A 17,412-nucleotide genomic window follows, 5' to 3' on the forward strand; every position below is an offset into this window, starting at 1 on the left:
CTTTTTAGGGAAGAGAGTAATTGACTGGTTACTGGAAGAGAGTAATTGACACACAGCTGGTCCTGACACTGAGTTCATTAACAAACACTAATACTGTTCCATATCAGGACCAGTCTGAAATACAAACAATCAGACTAAAATTAAACACAGAACCACGATTACAAAGTCCAGATTCCGTGAACACAACCTGCCTAACCAGATCGCCTGATATAAGAAATTATGGCTGCCCAGAGACCAGAGAGTCTGCCAGCAGTGTAACAAAGACACTGTAGAGACAGAGCTGCACTTTCTGACTGAGTGTGAAACATTCAACTAAATACAGTACTTCACAAAATTTGAGATGACACACCCCATCTTTAAGTCTCTATCCAAAACTGACAAACTGCCCATTCTATTGGGAGAAAAGAAAGAAAGCAGCGCTTTAGCGCTTTAACTGGGTAATATATATCTGCCTGCTATAATATGGGGGATACACACACAGACACACACACATACAAACACACTTACACACACATGCAGGCTGTATCTCCCAGCTTATGTAATTATCTAATTATTAATTTTTTCCCATCTTTATTATTATTTTTTTCTATTCTTTTCACTTCTTTCCTTTCAATTCTTTCAGTGATTATTTATTACCAATTACAGGTATTTTCAAATGCATTATTATAACAGAATTCTTAATTTACTTAATTCAAAGGTTCATTCATGTTGTTTATTGTAATGCTGCTTTGGCAATACTGTTAATGCATATGGTCATGCCAATAAAGCTTACTGAATTGAATTGAGTTGAATTGACTGCACAGTGATCCAGTTCCCTAAAAATCAGAGATGAAGATTATAACACAACCAACAGAAAATGTATATTTCCACTCACGTTGTATGGTGCGACTGCATGTGTTGAATGTGGTTCATCTAGATTGAAGAGGGCAGAGTGTAAAGGACACATAAACAGTGGAAACACACAAATCACATTAATTTATACAACACTGCTTCTCTTGTGATTAGGGCTGTACACAAATTTTGATTTGAATCTGTGAATCCTATATGAACATGAGACAAGTATGTATAGCTTGTATTATTAGGAAGATAGGAGAGTCTGAGTCAGATGATATGGATAGCAATGACATTTTTTGAACCACAAAGTAACTACAATAACTCCCGACTTCATTTTTCCACAGTAGATGCAGAAAATTAAATTGTCTGATGATTAATTAGCTTTAATGATTCTTATTCATTGTTTATACTTGCACTATACTGAACTTCTAAAAAGGTAGTCAGATTGTATACAGGCATCTTCAGTCCAAATAGCCAAATGCCAATACTGTACATAGCAGTTAGATGCTAGTTTGATTTCTGCTATAGAAAACTTGAAAAATAGAAAATGAAATACAAATTCTTGGCAGAATGAGATTTAAAATTGGCTCATATATGCAACACAGATATAAGTCTCATTATGTAAGTGGATGGTCCATTTAGCATGATTTATATGTCTGATATAAGCAAAAATAAAAAACAGTAATTCTAGACACTGACATTTTTTCATATTCTATTTTTGATATTTCAAATCAGGAATCTTTGCCCACTTAAGTAATATTCACAGATTTGAACTCTAGGGAATTTGAAGCACAAACCTAAAGGTGATACTAAAGTGTCCTGATCTGGCCTGTTCACTTTACTGGCACCAAGTTCTTCAATCTGAGAGTGTACACACACACACATAAACCATTGACAGTGATAGGCAGGAACCACACCTGAAATATTTTATGACAGTTACAAATGTTTACAAAACATGCATATAGTGCATCTGATACTGTACGTGTAAAGTAAAATTGTTTTACATAGTAATTGCACTACAATGATGTTCATTAAAGGTCAAAGTCTCAGGCATCAAATGAACATGCCCATTAATCACATTTTATTGGCTGCTATGGTGAGAAACATAATTAACAAAGCAGTACCATGGATTTTTTCCATCTCTGTCTGGAAGCCATAGACAACTATCTGCACTACTGATTGAAGTTTGGTCACATAAAGAAGTCAAAAACAATGGAACCTCCATAAATAAATAAATGAAGTGACATATTCCAAATGCTACAACAGCTTCTAGTAGTGTCTGGTATTGCACTACACTTCTCAATTTAATTTATCACAGCGATTTCATTTAGACTTTTATTATCCCACATTTAAATCAGTTCCTGCTTACACCACTATACAAAACAGTCCTTTCCTAAAGTCATTTTTAGTCTAAATCATTAAAATCTGGATGAAGCTAAGATTACCTTGTGCAGTAGGGAAGAGTCCCTTATACAGTCTCTTAGTAGTAAGATGGTTGACTGCATGTGATGAATGGAGTACACATAGTGGGAAATGCACACTGACAGTGACATGACTCCAAGAGAATGGTTATACTTGAGGAGATGAGAGCGACCTATCCACACCTGAGAAACCCCTGCCAGGGGTGTAGCTAGTGGATTAGGAGGACTGAGAGAGACAGAAAATTAAAGAAAAGGGAAGAAATGTAAATATAGCAGAGTTTACATCCCATAGATCTATAAAATGTAAAATGTAAAGCTACCTATGCTTGCTGTGGCTTTTTGAGCAATCACACGCACACATTGAGCAAATTATTATTAAATAACTGCCAGCATGATAACATTCACCAAATGTAGAAAAGTCATATAAGAAAGAGAAATAAAAATCTTTCTACTGGGTGAGAAGCCTTAATAGATCATGCTGTTTGGTCTGCCGGGCAAGTTCTAGCGGTGTGTCTCCTTCCTGATTGGGTGAGCTTATGACCATCAGAGCACCAGGCTGACAGAGGAGGAACTCTAAGACACGTACAAAGCCCAACCTCACACAAAGATGCAAGAGAGACTCTACATGAACACACACACACACACATACACACACATACAGAGAGTGAGAGAGAGTGAAAGAGAGAGTGAAAGAGAGAGAGAGAGAGAGAGAGAGAGAGAGAGAGAAGAAACAATGAAAGAAGAAAGAGAAATTAATATAACACACCTGTATATTACACAGAAACTCTAACTCTCTATATCTATAAACCAACCCTTCAATCACAAAACACTGTAATTAGAGTATCCTGTCTTGCCTCTGGTTACCGCAGTGACCTAATTCAGTTAAAATACTGAGTTTAGAATTCTGCTCCTCATTTCCGGAAATTTGTGTCATTTGGATGTGAAGCAGAATCCAGAACAAATCAGATCACACACACACACACACACACACACACACACACACACACACACACACACAGGAATATAGAGGAACACACACAGGAATATAGAGGAATATAAGTGGGTTCACTTATAGCCATACACACACACACCTTGTGCTGACTGGCTGAGTAGATCATAAGGGGTTTGTAGGTTCGCCAAAGCAAGTGTGACACGCTGATCCATTTGCGTTTGGGTGCTGCAGTTACTCAAACCATACTGACGAATCAGATCCCTGTATTCAGTTGTGCTGAGGCAGTTACTATGGGTTACCAGGTACTCAGCCAGTTCCTGTGCATCATCTTCCACGTATGTCAGAAATGACATGCCCACATACCTCACCACACCTTTGATATGTGTGTATGCTTTCACACAAACTGTCTCCTGTTGATTATGGCCTGTATGCATGCATGAACACATATATACACACACAAGCACACAAACACACATTAATTCCTCATATGACAGAGTCAATATATTGTAGATAAGTAAATAGTCTATGCACTTCACTAACAAATTGCACATGGATTGAACATTAATGAAACAAAAAGGCACTCAACTGTAAAATGAGGCACATTGCCCTCTAATAGCAAAAATATTTACACTATGGCTATATTCACACACACTCATTCACACACACACACGCGCGCGCGCATAGGATAATATTTTATATATTTAAATGTGTTTATATATTTAAATATGGTCATAGTGTAAAATATACATGAACATATTTTGAGTCTCAGTGGGTGATTTTATTTTGCCATTAGAGAATGGCATGAATCATACTGCCACTTTCATTTAGTTCAAATGACACTGAAATTAAAAGCCCTTTGTTTGAAATCAAGATTTGAAGATTTCTATTAAAAAAATAAAATAAAATGAAAGCTTTGGAATGATGACCAAAAAATGACGAAAAAGTTCAAACAATAACATGCCAGATCAGACAAACAACAGCAAAAAATATATAATTTTTTGAAGGGTACTCTGATAATTTAATAAGTTAATGTTTGCCATGGAGAACCTGAAAATAGGGATTAAGAGAGACAAACAAAGGACAGGAATAACATGGAGTTACCTGGAGCAATGAAGTACAGAATGGAGTGAACTTTAGTTGGGAGAACATGAAGAAGACTGGATCCTTCTATAACCACAAAAACCTCCTCATCTTCCATTACTAAGGGGATCAAAGCGAAGACTCTTGCCTGACCCTGAGACACACAAACACATGAACAGTGCCCACATGAACACACACACACACACACACACACACACACACACACACATATACATTTATACTCACATAAAGGGGCACTTCTTTTCTGCTTAGCTCCATGGTTGCAACAGCGCCTGAAGCTTTATAATGATTAAAAATAAACATGCAAATGCAAAATCCCTGTCTTCTCTCAGAAGCTGGAAAACCAGGAACCATAGAAGATGTGTGACTACAGTACACACAGTAAGAAAGAATGAAAACGAAAATGAGGGCGAGAGACAGACCGAATTATAGGGGTGGGGGGGAGGGGTGGTTGACAGAGGATGGGGGAGGAACAAAAAAACAAGGGAGGAGGTCAAGAAAAGAAGGAGAGAGAAGAAAAGAAAACGATAAATGGAATGTAAAAAAATATCAGCGCATAAAGAGAAAAGCAAATGCATAAGCGTTCAGTTATGAATGAAAAATCTTTAAAGACTTCTGTATTAATGGGCAAGATTACTCTATAGTTAACAATTACATACCGAAATATGTTAACATTCCATTGTATATCTTACAAATATGTTTTCCATATGTTATGCAGTGGAACAGTTTTCCCACACATGGCATAAGTAGCATAACTTAGTTACACAGATACATTCAAAAACATACAATAGGTGCTCTGCAGCTGGGCTAACTTGAAACTAGTGGTTTTTAGAATTAGTGACTTTGGGATGGGAAAGTGAATGCATTACATCATGATTACCACCTGAGAATAATCTGCAAACCAAGCACCTTGATTTCTGTTCGTACCTTCAAGGCCTTCCTAACCGGGTTTATCACAGTCCAATGCATTAATCCTCTCAAGTATATAGGTTTGGAAAGTTGCTGAACTTAAGAGCTGACTAGTTCAATGGGCATTGGTCAGAACATACATTGGGAATGGGAACATTGGTTACCAGGAGAAAGGAAAGCACAAACCTTTTTTATTAACTTGTGGCAGTAGGACAATTATTCTATAATTGTAGTATTCTCATTTTTATAATGCAATATAGCTCTTGACCTTTTGAGTAACAGGATGACACTGTCAGGGTCCAGAACATGTCATCCTGCTCATCCAACTCTAACGCTGGAGCCTCCCAGAGCTATGGGATGTCCTGTAAATGCTGGAGCACCCCTGGGCTATGTGCTGTCCTGTACACTATAGAGCCCCACAGGGATGTGTGTTGTCTTGTATATGCTGGTGCCCCAAAGAACTGTATGCTGTCCCGTAATATATAATGACTTGCTAGTTGTCTTTTTCCTCTGTATTCTTCTGTATTTTTCAATGTCCTCCTCTTTTAGAGTATTTGTACTTGTGTCATTTCCACCACCACTCCCCTCCCCCCACGATTTGCTAGTATTGGCGTACGGGCCACCGTAGTTATATTCGACTTCCCTTCCAGGCACGCGAGGAGGCGCGAGCACCAAACTGTATTGCTTGTTGAACGTTGGACCAGTTTCAGCTTTCGAAGGTAAGCATAAGAAATCGTTTCGCGGAAAGTTGAATTTTCTTGTGAAATGCACTTCTGTTCAGAGCTATGAGTTTAAGGTCACTTAAACTTCAAAATAGCATTTCCCTTTTAGTCATAGCTCCGCTACTCAGTCTACTGGTTAGGCCGCGCTGGATATCTGGCTAAAGCATCTTTTACAAAATGATAGAAGACTCGCTAGGTAAGATAGCTAGATACGTTGCTTATTTAAAATCAATAGCAAGCATATTCCCATATCCTGCAGAGTGAGCTGGGTCGATTTTGGCCAGTTAATAACAACTATTTGAGAGATCTAGAATGACTTTTTGCAATAGTTAAGGGAAGACCACACTTCCTCTCATCAACAGAAATAAGACACTAGCTAGCTAATTGCTATTATTTTCCATTAAAATGTTAGGACTTTCTCATTATACATACACATATACTGTCAGTACGTGTAGCCGCTAGGATATCGTTGCATTTTCGACAGTTGAGCGATTGGGATATCGTGGGTTAACAATGCAGTCACAACAACGGGTTGGCTATCGCTAGCTAGCTAGTTATCTAACATGGATGGTGGACAAGCAGTAACCTGCTAGCTACTGAGTGGCTATCCTTGAACGACCGCGGGATATTTACAAAACAGCAAGCCAACTGCTGTCGACGTAGGCACAGTAATAAATAGCTAGCTAGCTAGCTAGCTAGCTAGCTAACATAGGTCTGGCACAAACCGCTGCGTACCTCCTTATACAGAAATTATTAGCACGCTGACCCAATTAAGAATCCGTGCGATGAGGGAGTGCTCGGGGAACATGATCGCAATCGGGACGGGATTTTCTCTCACCTGACTTCTTGAGTTATTGAGCGCCCCGAGCATTGTCGTTAGCTAGCTAGCTTGATTTTTTTTCCCCTGATGGATATGGTGGCTGCTTATCTTATTGATTTGATTCTCAGGTCAGATGTAGCGAACCGGATGTTCAGTCCAGCGTATTACACTAAGAGGTCTGTGCATTTGCAGAGATTAAGCTTTCGAGTTCAAGTTTGCCTTTGTGGGTGTGTGACCGTTGTCATTTGAGGTCATGGTCCTGCTTTGCGTTCGGATTACAGCTATAAAACCAGAGCAAACAACCTAAACGTCTCTTTGTTTTAAAGCGTACTAGCCATTTACCGAATAGCCCTTGGTTAAGATGGAATATAGGATACTGAAGACGTTAATAATTATATAGCTTGTTTGGAAACAGTAAACAACGGATCAATAAACTTGTTCTACTTATAAATGCAATAACACCATGCCCAATAAGCGCACGCTCTGTTTCTTAGGCAAACATGACCTATAAGTAAGCAAAGTGGAAGAGTTTGACCTACGATAAACCGGTTCTAAAATTACCTAAAAATTCACATAGCATCGCAAGCGCGAGCTTGTTTCTGATCGTTGCGGCTGGAGGCGCTATCGGATGAAAACTATCCGCTTCTGAGCACACGACCAGTTTCTTTTGGAGTAACGCACTGCAGATTTTTCAGTCACTTTAATAAGCTAACCTTTCTCAGACAGAGTTGTATCAGGTTATTTTCTAGCTAGGTAGGGAGTCATAGTGACATTGGTCATTATAGTTGAACAAGAATGCGTTTTTCAGAAAAATGCAGGACCTGTTTACATCTTGCATTACGTGTTTCTTTTTTGGATCATATCTAGATATACTCGGATATGGCCACCCCTAGCGTGACCAGAGGAGATCCAATTTTATTCTCCTGCATAAAAAGCACACCAACACATGTCCATTCCAGTATTACTTCATATTGTAAACGGGGGGTTTTAACAATTCCTACCAATATTACTGTGTTAAATAGTAATTTATTAAAAATTTAATGGTAATAAATGTAATTAGTAATAAAAATGTCAAATATTATATGCTGTCAAAGGACAATTAATGCAGGCAATGATGTCTCATCCTTCCATCCGTCCAGCTTCACTTGGACACTTTCGTCAGCCCAGAGTGCAGTTATGCACTGGATTTCTGGATACTCCACCTTGCAATTCTCCATGTTGTATTACATCTCATCTGCCAGCACTCTGCAGACATATTTTCATTTATGTAATTGTATGCGGATATTGAAAACGCATTCCGTTTACACTTGTATTAAACTTGGTCAAAATCCACACCTGGATATTCATGGATATTTACACCTGGATACCCCTGGATATTCATGTGGCCAAATGGAATGCAAACATGATGTGAAGACCAGAATTGCATGTCAATGCAAGGAGTAAACAGACTTGTAGAAGAAAAGGTGTTTTTGGGCTGCAGTGCCCTCCAGTGCAATTTTTTTTTTTTTTTTGGGTACTATTTGAGATTTCAAAATCATCTTTTAAGCAAAATCTATTGATTTCTGCATGATGTTTTTAAGTAGCAAAAGCAAAGACACTACCGTATCAGTGTTTGCCAAAGCATAGGCAGTATGCAAAAGTCTCAGTCTCTTTATTGTCATAGCCTTAACAGGATCAGTAGGCTACTTTTGCATTAGTAACCCTGCTCAAAATCACTGTAAAGGAATACAAAAAGTGTAGCACGGCTGTGCAAGGATTATATGTACCAACAGAAAGCATGGTAAATGTAGTAAATAGATTAGTTAGTTAGGACAGATGTAATTTTCACTTGTATATTTATATAGGCTATGTTCTAGCTCTACATTTTCTGTATTTGGCCACCAAGAAATAAAGCACATAAAACGCCTGTTCTCTTGTATCACTCACTGCAGAGATCCAAATTATTCCAGGAAGCAACATTAGCACAAGAACTGTGTAGAGAGCTTCATGAAATGGGTTTCCATGGCCAAGCAGTTGCACATAAGCCTAAGATCACTATGCACAAAGCCAAGCTTTGGCTGGAGTGACATAAAGCTCTCCACTGCTGGACTCTGGAGCAGTGGAAACCTGTGCTTTGGACTCATGAATCACACTTCACTATTTGATATTCTGACGGAACTCCATGTTAAACACCCATGACTTTGGAATGAGATGTCCAGCAAGCTCATATAGGTGTGATGGCCAGATAACCACATACTTCTGGCTAAATAGTGTTACAGTAGATTTGTTAAGAGAATACTTGCAATTATGCTGGTACGGGCACATGCCTAGAGAGGGCGTGGCTGGTCGATCTGCTGGTCAGCAGGGAAGAGTTATGATTATAATGGTTGCCAGGAATGCAGTTTATACACATTTGCTTAGAAGTGCATTCAAGATTGGACTGTGTTTTGGGTTTGTTTTTTGTTTTTTGTTTTATTTATTTGTTTTATAAAGTTTGTAGTAACATAGACCTAATGGATTGTTATAAAGTAAAGCTAATGCATTTTATTGATTGATTTTCAGGCTGCTGCATATAACCTATTAGGACTATTCAGTTTTTTCATTCAGAAAATATGAAAATTTGTTTCCACAGTGGCTGGTAGATTAATGTTTTAAATGTCCAGCAGTGAGACTGCAGTAAGTCACATTTTCTGCATATTTTCTGGGCTGTCACTTAGTCCAGATGGTCTGTCAAATTAACCTGTAGAGCCAAAAGGGACATGCTAGTCTCTGTTTAAAAGCAAATTTAAAAACCTAAGCTTTGGCCAATTTCACGTAAATCTCTTTAGCTGAAATTGGAAAAGCAAATTAAATTACTTTCCTTTATGTATTTTTTTTTAATGTAAATTATCCTTTCTGTTTTTATTGTTAGGTGGTTTGAGTAGACCTGGATAGATGGATGCACAACATTTTGGACAAGCCAAAGATTGATGGTGTATATGAAACTTCATATCTGTCTGAAGTCTGATTAGCTGACTTAAATGTAAGCCTCTCTTTTATATGCCCTTACATGCGCCTAGCTGTGTCCTTGCCAACATGGTGACTAATAATGGGGCGGGGCCATATACAGAAAGAATTGGTGTTATTTTAGTGTCCTGGGGTTAAAACCACTTATCCCTGATTTGTGTGAATCTTAAAGGTAAAATAATGTCAATCTTAAACTTACAAAGAGTTTTCTGTTGCAGGTCATGTTCTGTTGAGTACAGCTGAAAACGAAAAGCTTGTAAATATGAACAAAGGCCAGAAAGAGCACACACATGCAGCCTTTTCCAGTCAAAGCAAGAACTGATTGACTGACTGAACAGTTGGTTCAGGATCCTGAACGGAGCCTTTGTGTCACGTTGTGGACCATTTCCAGGTCTAGATGCCTACGGAGGATTTAGAGCACCGCACACCAAAGGAGCTGTTAAGCAAGCTGTATCGCCTGTCCTGACGGTGCAGTTCGTGCATATTCCCTCTGTGGCTTTGTTGATAACTAAGCAATGGCCATGGTGAGAGGGGGATGGGGAGATCCCAATGGGAATACTAATGGACTTGGAGACAAGGGCTATCTTAGGGGTGATGAGGATGATGGGTCACCACAAGGCGGTGGCAGCGACATAGAGGCAGGAGAAGACGACAAAGGCTGTGTGGTGGACTGTGTGGTGTGCGGTGATAAATCTAGCGGGAAACACTATGGTGTATTTACATGTGAAGGATGCAAGAGCTTCTTCAAGAGGAGCGTTCGGCGCAACCTGACCTACACCTGCAGGTAATGGTTTGTTTTCCCTTTCTGAGACTAATCACTGATATTAGTATCTTGCCTCGATAAGCAATGTTATCAAATTATTATTATTATCTTGGAAATTATGCAAACAAACCCTCCAGTACATGTGAGCTGTTTTCTGGTAGAGAGTGAAATGTGTATGAGCTTGTCCAGAAGAAAGCTAAACCAGTACTTTTGTGTCTGAAACAGTTGTTAAATTTGTGGTGTTACATTTTAAATCTGACCACTGAGCAACTGAACATGAATGAAAATTAAATCATTGTTTATTTATTTTGTTTAACATGCTGTTTTTTTTTTCTAGAATTTAGATTTGATATCTTTTAATTCTCTGTTGCAATACAATAATATTATTTATCTCTATAATGCTGGAGACAATCATTTACATTTATTTATTTACTTCATTCTACTAATATCACTGTGTTCTGATTGCTTCAATTTTATTTCTATTTTGAATTATACTCATTGTTTTTAATTTCCAGGTCCAACCGGGACTGCCAGATTGACCAACATCACAGAAATCAGTGCCAGTACTGCCGTTTAAAGAAGTGCTTCCGGGTGGGGATGCGTAAAGAAGGTGTGTCTTCATCTCACCAGACATCCAGATCCATACATTTTCCAAGCCCAATCCATATACTTATTGACATTAACAGTGTTGGTGCTCAAGTTGGTTTAATTTTTTTTCTTCTGCATTATATAGTTTGCATAAGTTTAACTAAAACAACAAGTTTGTAAGTTTTGAGCTTATTACAGCTGTTATTTTTAAATGATATTTTGTTTTGTTTTTTTTTGTTTGTTTGTTTTTTTATGTTAGAAGAGAAGGTTTTTCCCCCTTCATTTTCTTTTGCATCTCCCATCTGTCCTGTCATCCAACACTGTTCTGGCCCCAACTTTCACAGTCACTCTTCCCTTCCTCCTGCAGCAGTTCAGCGTGGTCGAATACCCCCATCGCATGCTGGCCTCAGCCCATCCACCACGCCGATAGGTGGCGGCAGCATTGGAGGAGTGAGCGAGTTCTACAACGGGCAGCCGGTGTCGGAGCTCATCTCACAGCTCCTCCAGGCCGAGCCCTACCCCAACAGCCGCTATAGCCACCAGTACGGCCAGCAGGGGACCAGCAGTGGCGGCATGGGCATCGACAACATCTGTGAGCTGGCTGCCAGACTCCTGTTCAGCATCATTGAATGGTCCCGCACCATCCCCTACTTCCCTGAGCTGCCCGTTCCAGAGCAGGTGGCCCTGCTGCGTCTCAGCTGGAGCGAATTGTTCATCCTGAACGCTGCCCAATCTGGCTTGCCTCTGCACACAGCGCCGTTGCTGGCCGCTGCCGGCTTCCATTCGTCCCCCATGTCAGCTGAGCGTGTGGTGTCTTTCATGGACCAGGTCCGCATCTTTCAGGACCAGGTGGAGAAGCTGAACCGCCTACAGGTGGACTCTGCAGAATACAGCTGCCTTAAGGCCATTGCCCTCTTCTCACCAGGTGAGCTTTATCCAGATCCCATTGACTTTGTGGCTTTTATCTGTTAGTTGCTTATGTGCATAAGTATAGCCAATTGTTGGTGTGTAATGAAATTAGGTTTGGTGAAATGATTTGGGGAAAAGGTGCATTTTCTAGCAGTGTGGCCTATAAAAGGCATTGCTTGCTGACTAAATCCCTGACACAACCATAGTGTAAATATGGATACATGAGGAGTCTTGGGTAGTGCACATTTAAATCTAGAAAATGTGAGACAAATTTGTTACATTTGTTTGCAAATGAGCCCATCTCCCAGCATTTTGGTACCACAGAGGTCTTGTCTTACGTGCCAAAGGGCTACCACAGAGATCTTGAAGGTTTTCATAATGTTTTGGCTCACCAGTGTATACTTTGTGCCAAAGTGTTTTCTGCAATAAATTTAATGGGCTTACCTGAGTACTTGAAAGAAGCACGGTCTGGGAGCATTTTATTGAAGAGCACAGACTTTAATGCAAGATGAGCAAAAATAAGATAGCATTCCACAGGAGAACGATTTAAGTGCAGTTTACATTGCTGGTCGAAAACTCAATTAACAAATGTATTAAATTCTAAGAATTGTTAATCAAAACATTAAGCAAAACATGAATTTGCAAGTCACTGCCTGATGCAGAACTGAACCTCTGACTGGGCAGCTTATCAAGATTCCTCAGCTATGTAGTCTGTGTAGTCAAATCACTGAAACCAGATGTGGTAGTTTTGTTTGTATCGAGGGGAATAATTAGTTTTGCAAAATACCTGTGTATTTTGTGATCAAAGAACAGAATAGCAACCTGCAGGTTTTTATTGAATAGACTAATTGTTCAATGTAGTAGAACAAGGACACCTTTGTTGTGTGTACTCTATTCCTTTTATTATTTGAAGCACTGTAGGTTAGAAGGAGATCTGGGATATTTTCTTTATGCATAAAAGTGATTTAAAGATCTTTCTCACATTTGATTTAGTCGATATAACCAAAAGATAGCTGACAACCTCAGCTTTCAATTGTAAGGCATAGGATGTGCTCCCAAGAGGAGAAAGTTCTCATGGCAGTGCTGCTGAATTTGGTACAACATGAGTTTGGATGTTTCTGTAACTACATGCTGGCTGTGTTCATCTTGACTATTATGCCAGGTCCTTAAAAAGCAAAGCAAATTCAGGGTATTTATTTCCTTTTCAGTTTAGTTTAACCGTAACTTAATCTCCTTGTTATACTTGGAAATGTACGAAGGTCTATAAATTAGTTGAACAAAAAACAGTGAGGCTCTAAAAATAAGCCATTTTCTCTGGATTGGTTTTGAACATATTTGAGACCTTTTGAGTGCTTAAAAGTTGCCTTACCCATGTTACAAAAGTGACCTCCTTGACTTTCATTTCTACTTATTTGCTTTTTCCTATTTTCTTTTTTTTTTTATGTTAAAAGAAGACAAATCATATTTGTATATAAGCTACAGCACCTTTTTTGGTAATGCAGGACATTGCCCTAAAGACTAAATAATGTCTCAAGGACTTCTAGTTCTAGTGTGAAGGTTATAACTTTCGTCATTCCTACATGAACGACTGCCTCCCAGTTACTGAAATGCCATAGACTCTTGTGTGACATATGATATGCTAAGGATGGCCGTTCGGTAAAATTGGGTCTACGTACTTTAAAAAAAAACAATTTAGAGGAATCCTTCAAACTTTCCTTGGACACCTCTCTTAACATTCTGTCTGACTTTACCGTTATTTCTGACCTGTCATTTGTTCCCTCTTCTACTGTGTTTATTTGGTCACAGATGCATGCGGCCTGACGGATCCAGCTCACGTGGAGAGCTTACAGGAGAAGGTTCAGGTGGCACTGACAGAGTATGAGCGCGTGCAGTATCCCGGGCACCCCCAGCGCTTCGGCCGTCTGCTGCTGCGCCTGCCTGCTCTCAGGGCAGTGCCCGCCAGCCTCATCTCTCAGCTGTTTTTCATGCGGCTAGTGGGCAAGACACCTATTGAAACCCTCATCCGAGACATGCAACTCTCCGGCAGCTCCATCAGTTGGCCCTATGCAGCAGGGCAGTAGTTTTCTTCGCCGTTCCCAGAACGTCAGGCCATCGTTTTGTTCATTGGTTGCAGTATTGCATTCATCAATACACCAATGTTGGCTGTGCTGTTATCCACGGCAATAAATCACACTACTGCTATATTAGCTGACTAATGTCCTCCAAAGTGATGCACAAGCTGGGAATGCTAACATAAAGGAAAACTGGGGGGAAACACCTACCTTTTCCCTATACTCGCTGGCCTCTTTAATTAGGTACACACATCTTATAGGTGCTTTTTATAGGTAAACCGTTCCAGACCGTTGCCCGTCTTTCAGCCCTGTTCTGTCTCATCCATAAGCAGTCATTTTCTGACCACGGCACTGCTGCTGACTTCTCTTTGGATGGCAGACAGTTCTTAACACAGTGCAGACACTCGTAGTGGCATGGTGCTGCTGACACAAGTGGGTAAGGCAGCAGTGTTGCTGTGGGTTTTTACACATTAGTGTTACTGTTGGGTTGAGAAACATCTGACATCTAAAAATATTCAGCCAAAGAGTGATTGATAGTCATCCACAAACTTGTGGTTTCAGCTTGTGCAGGGCAAGAGAGACTCCAACTGTCTACCTACAAAATGTTTTGGGGTTTTTTTTGTTTGTTTGTTTGTTTTTTAAATACCAGTCTAACTGTATACCTGCAAAGTGTTTCCGATCTAATTTTTGTTTTACCAAAGTGTAGTGTAAAATGTAATGATCAAATGTAAATTTGATCACATCAATAGAGCACTTGAGCAAGCATGAAACACCAGTCCTTTTGAGCATTAAATTTCCATGGCCCCTAGTATTACCATTATTCATTTTCTCTTGAGACCAGACTGCTATTTTGGGAAAATGAGTGCAGCGTTTATTTGTGGATATGTAATGATGAGTATCACACTTGCAGTATTTAAACAGAAGATTGTTTAAAAAAAACTCAAAATCAGAAAAAAGTAATTTTTTGTGCTATTACATACCTGTAATGTTGGTAAAAGTTACTAAGATGTATACTTTTGCATATGGCTAATATTTTGATGTTGGTACTTATTACCAAAATTACTCCAAAGGACTCCAGTAACTTCATTAACCTACATGGGGCTAATGTAGCCAAATTGACTGTCATGTCTCTCCTTAAAGAGAGGAAAGTACTAAAACAGACCTATTTTGATGCTTTAATTTTTTTCTTTTTTTTAAATTTTAAAATCAACATTTGTCACACCCTCCAATATCTAGAGATGCAGAAAAACATTTAACTTACAAATTATGCATTTGCTAACCATCAGCCAAATTCATGTTGTATGCTTGTGTCCTACTATTAACTTGGCATCATACATGGAACTATGTTTGAAGTACCTGAAATATTCTGTTGACTTGGACAAATATCAGAAATGACAATAGTTCTATGCACAGACTACTTCATTTTAAAATAAATAATTAAGAGAAAGTGAATGCCACTGTTATTCAAAAATGCTTTTTTTTTCCCCCCATATGCATACGTGCAGTAGTGTGAATTATTTCTGCTTTAGCATGCTGTTTTTCCCTTGATCTTTGCTAGTTATTCCTGAACTTGGAGTTTGTCTATATATTTTAACCAAAAATACCTCTATTGTCCTTAGAGACATGAAAGAACCATCATATGTATCAGTTAACAATGCCATCACACCTTGGATGCTTACTTTTACTGCAAGAGGACTGGGGGCATTCATGAACAATTGCAATTTGTCAAAAATAATTTCTTCATTCTGCTTTTGTATTGATAAAATTTATGCTTAATTTTTTGTTGTACCCATCGAATGGCATTTAGATTCTACAAGCATGAGTAAATGGCTATACTCATGATGAGCCCTTTATGCCCATATCACCATATATTTTGCACTTTTGCATGTTTCTGATTGAGCATGCTAGCTGTATTGGACTGGCCACTAGGTGCTAGGGTAATCTGAGTCAAAGACCTGTAACTCATGAATGCTTAAATATGAATCCTCATTAAATATTATATATTGATGTAGAGTTTAATTTAGAAAGAGCAACTTTGGCTGTTCTTTTATCTGAAAGTGGCTAAATTAGTTCAGAAATGCTCAGTTACTCTGTTGGATTCAATTGTAAAATTCTTTCTACATCCCTGTTGAGAGTGGCATAAAATCTAAAAGCTTTTTGATTTACTGTGAGAAACAAACACCCTTATATGGTTTACCTTCATATAATGGGACAGAAGCATTGTTTGCATGTGTGTCTCCACGTTTTCACTAGAGCTCATATGAAAACCTCTGTGAGGGTTTGATTTCAGGACTTGCACTATGAGTTGTAAATACAGGAGAGTCTGGTTTCTTGTCAACACAGAGGAATGTCCATCCTCCCTCTTCTGAAAAGAGCATGCTTATCCAAATGGTTACATATCAGGAGCAACTGTGGTTATTGGGTTCTCAATGCATAAAGTTACAGTGCGAATATACTAAGCCAAGGTAGGACCACCAGCTCATTGCTTTGTCAGTTTGTTCAGTGGAATGTTTGCTAAAAAAAAAATTCAAACTGACTTCACAATAATAAGCCATGCAACAGATTTGAGTCATATGTTCATTTATTGCAACTGCTTTTCATGCCTTTCTTTTTTAACGTAAAATCAAACAAAACCTCCGCACAATTCACAGGATCCAACTTTTGCTTTTTTGTTGTTTTCTAGCCTTTTTGAATGATTAAATTTACCTCAATCCACAGTAAGGCATTGGAGTAGGATGTCTAATCTACATACGTCAAAATTTCAGTGTTCATTTTAACTTTGTCTTTCTAAATTCTTGTGTATAGTTGTTTAAATAAAAATAGTTTTGAAAAAGGTGCATTTGTGAATTTTGCTTCATATTTAAAAAAGGGAATAAATGTTCATTAAACTGGAGTGTAGATTTCCTGAACCTTTTTGGTGAACCTTTAGAAAGTTGCTTCAGACTAAATGATTTGTGGTGGACTAATTGTGGTTCTTGCATTGTATTATCAGGAACAAACGTAATTATTTTCTCTGTGATACCAGAGAAGAGTCCTTTTACCTTTTATCAGGAACCCTTGGTTTTTAATCCCACTGTCGGCCGCACATTCATCACTGCTTGGTCCAGATAATATAAACATTTGGGAGGTGGACTGTTCTCAGCACAGCAGTGATACAGGTATGGCTGTGAAAGGGTGGGTGGTGTTTTACCGTATAAATGCATGCCTCGTGTGTCTGACATGCTGGATAAGAGTAGTGGTACTGGACTTGGCTTGTTTAATGGCTGCAAGGTGCAAGATGGCTGCCCACATTGTAGGTGCTGAAACTAGCTGGGGCTTGAGGAATCGGTACCCTGG

The 17,412-nt window shown here is 38.9% G+C and overlaps 2 protein-coding genes across 3 annotated transcripts in view; one reads left to right on the forward strand and one right to left on the reverse strand.

Moving 5' to 3' along the window:
* The window catches only part of LOC113590512 (rho guanine nucleotide exchange factor 28), a 24,623-nt gene extending 17,696 nt beyond the window's left edge, over nt 1-6,927 (reverse strand). The window contains exons 1-7 of the mRNA XM_027030679.2: nt 6,778-6,927; nt 4,534-4,675; nt 4,309-4,441; nt 3,347-3,631; nt 2,280-2,876; nt 1,632-1,695; nt 875-912 (exon numbers count right to left, since the gene is read on the reverse strand). Coding sequence (XP_026886480.2) covers nt 875-912; nt 1,632-1,695; nt 2,280-2,387 — 210 coding nt within the window. The 5' untranslated portion in view covers nt 2,388-2,876; nt 3,347-3,631; nt 4,309-4,441; nt 4,534-4,675; nt 6,778-6,927. The remainder of the gene's footprint in view (nt 1-874; nt 913-1,631; nt 1,696-2,279; nt 2,877-3,346; nt 3,632-4,308; nt 4,442-4,533; nt 4,676-6,777) is intronic.
* On the forward strand, nt 5,850-16,735 carry nr2f6a (nuclear receptor subfamily 2, group F, member 6a). 2 transcript variants are annotated; one of them, XM_027030659.2, is made up of 6 exons: nt 5,850-5,936; nt 9,650-9,760; nt 9,963-10,528; nt 11,023-11,117; nt 11,463-12,020; nt 13,811-16,735. In XM_027030659.2, exons 3-6 carry the CDS (start codon nt 10,260-10,262, stop codon nt 14,083-14,085), a joined length of 1,197 nt encoding a protein of 398 aa, XP_026886460.1. In that variant the 5' UTR covers nt 5,850-5,936; nt 9,650-9,760; nt 9,963-10,259; the 3' UTR covers nt 14,086-16,735. The 2 variants fall into 2 exon arrangements, with proteins under 2 accessions (XP_026886460.1, XP_026886467.1); XM_027030666.2 differs by having other exon boundaries at nt 11,466-12,020.
* Nucleotides 16,736-17,412: the final 677 nt, after the last annotated feature.

The sequence above is a fragment of the Electrophorus electricus genome, chromosome 7 (genome assembly GCF_013358815.1).
Source record: "Electrophorus electricus isolate fEleEle1 chromosome 7, fEleEle1.pri, whole genome shotgun sequence".
Classification (NCBI taxonomy): Eukaryota; Metazoa; Chordata; class Actinopteri; order Gymnotiformes; family Gymnotidae; genus Electrophorus; species Electrophorus electricus.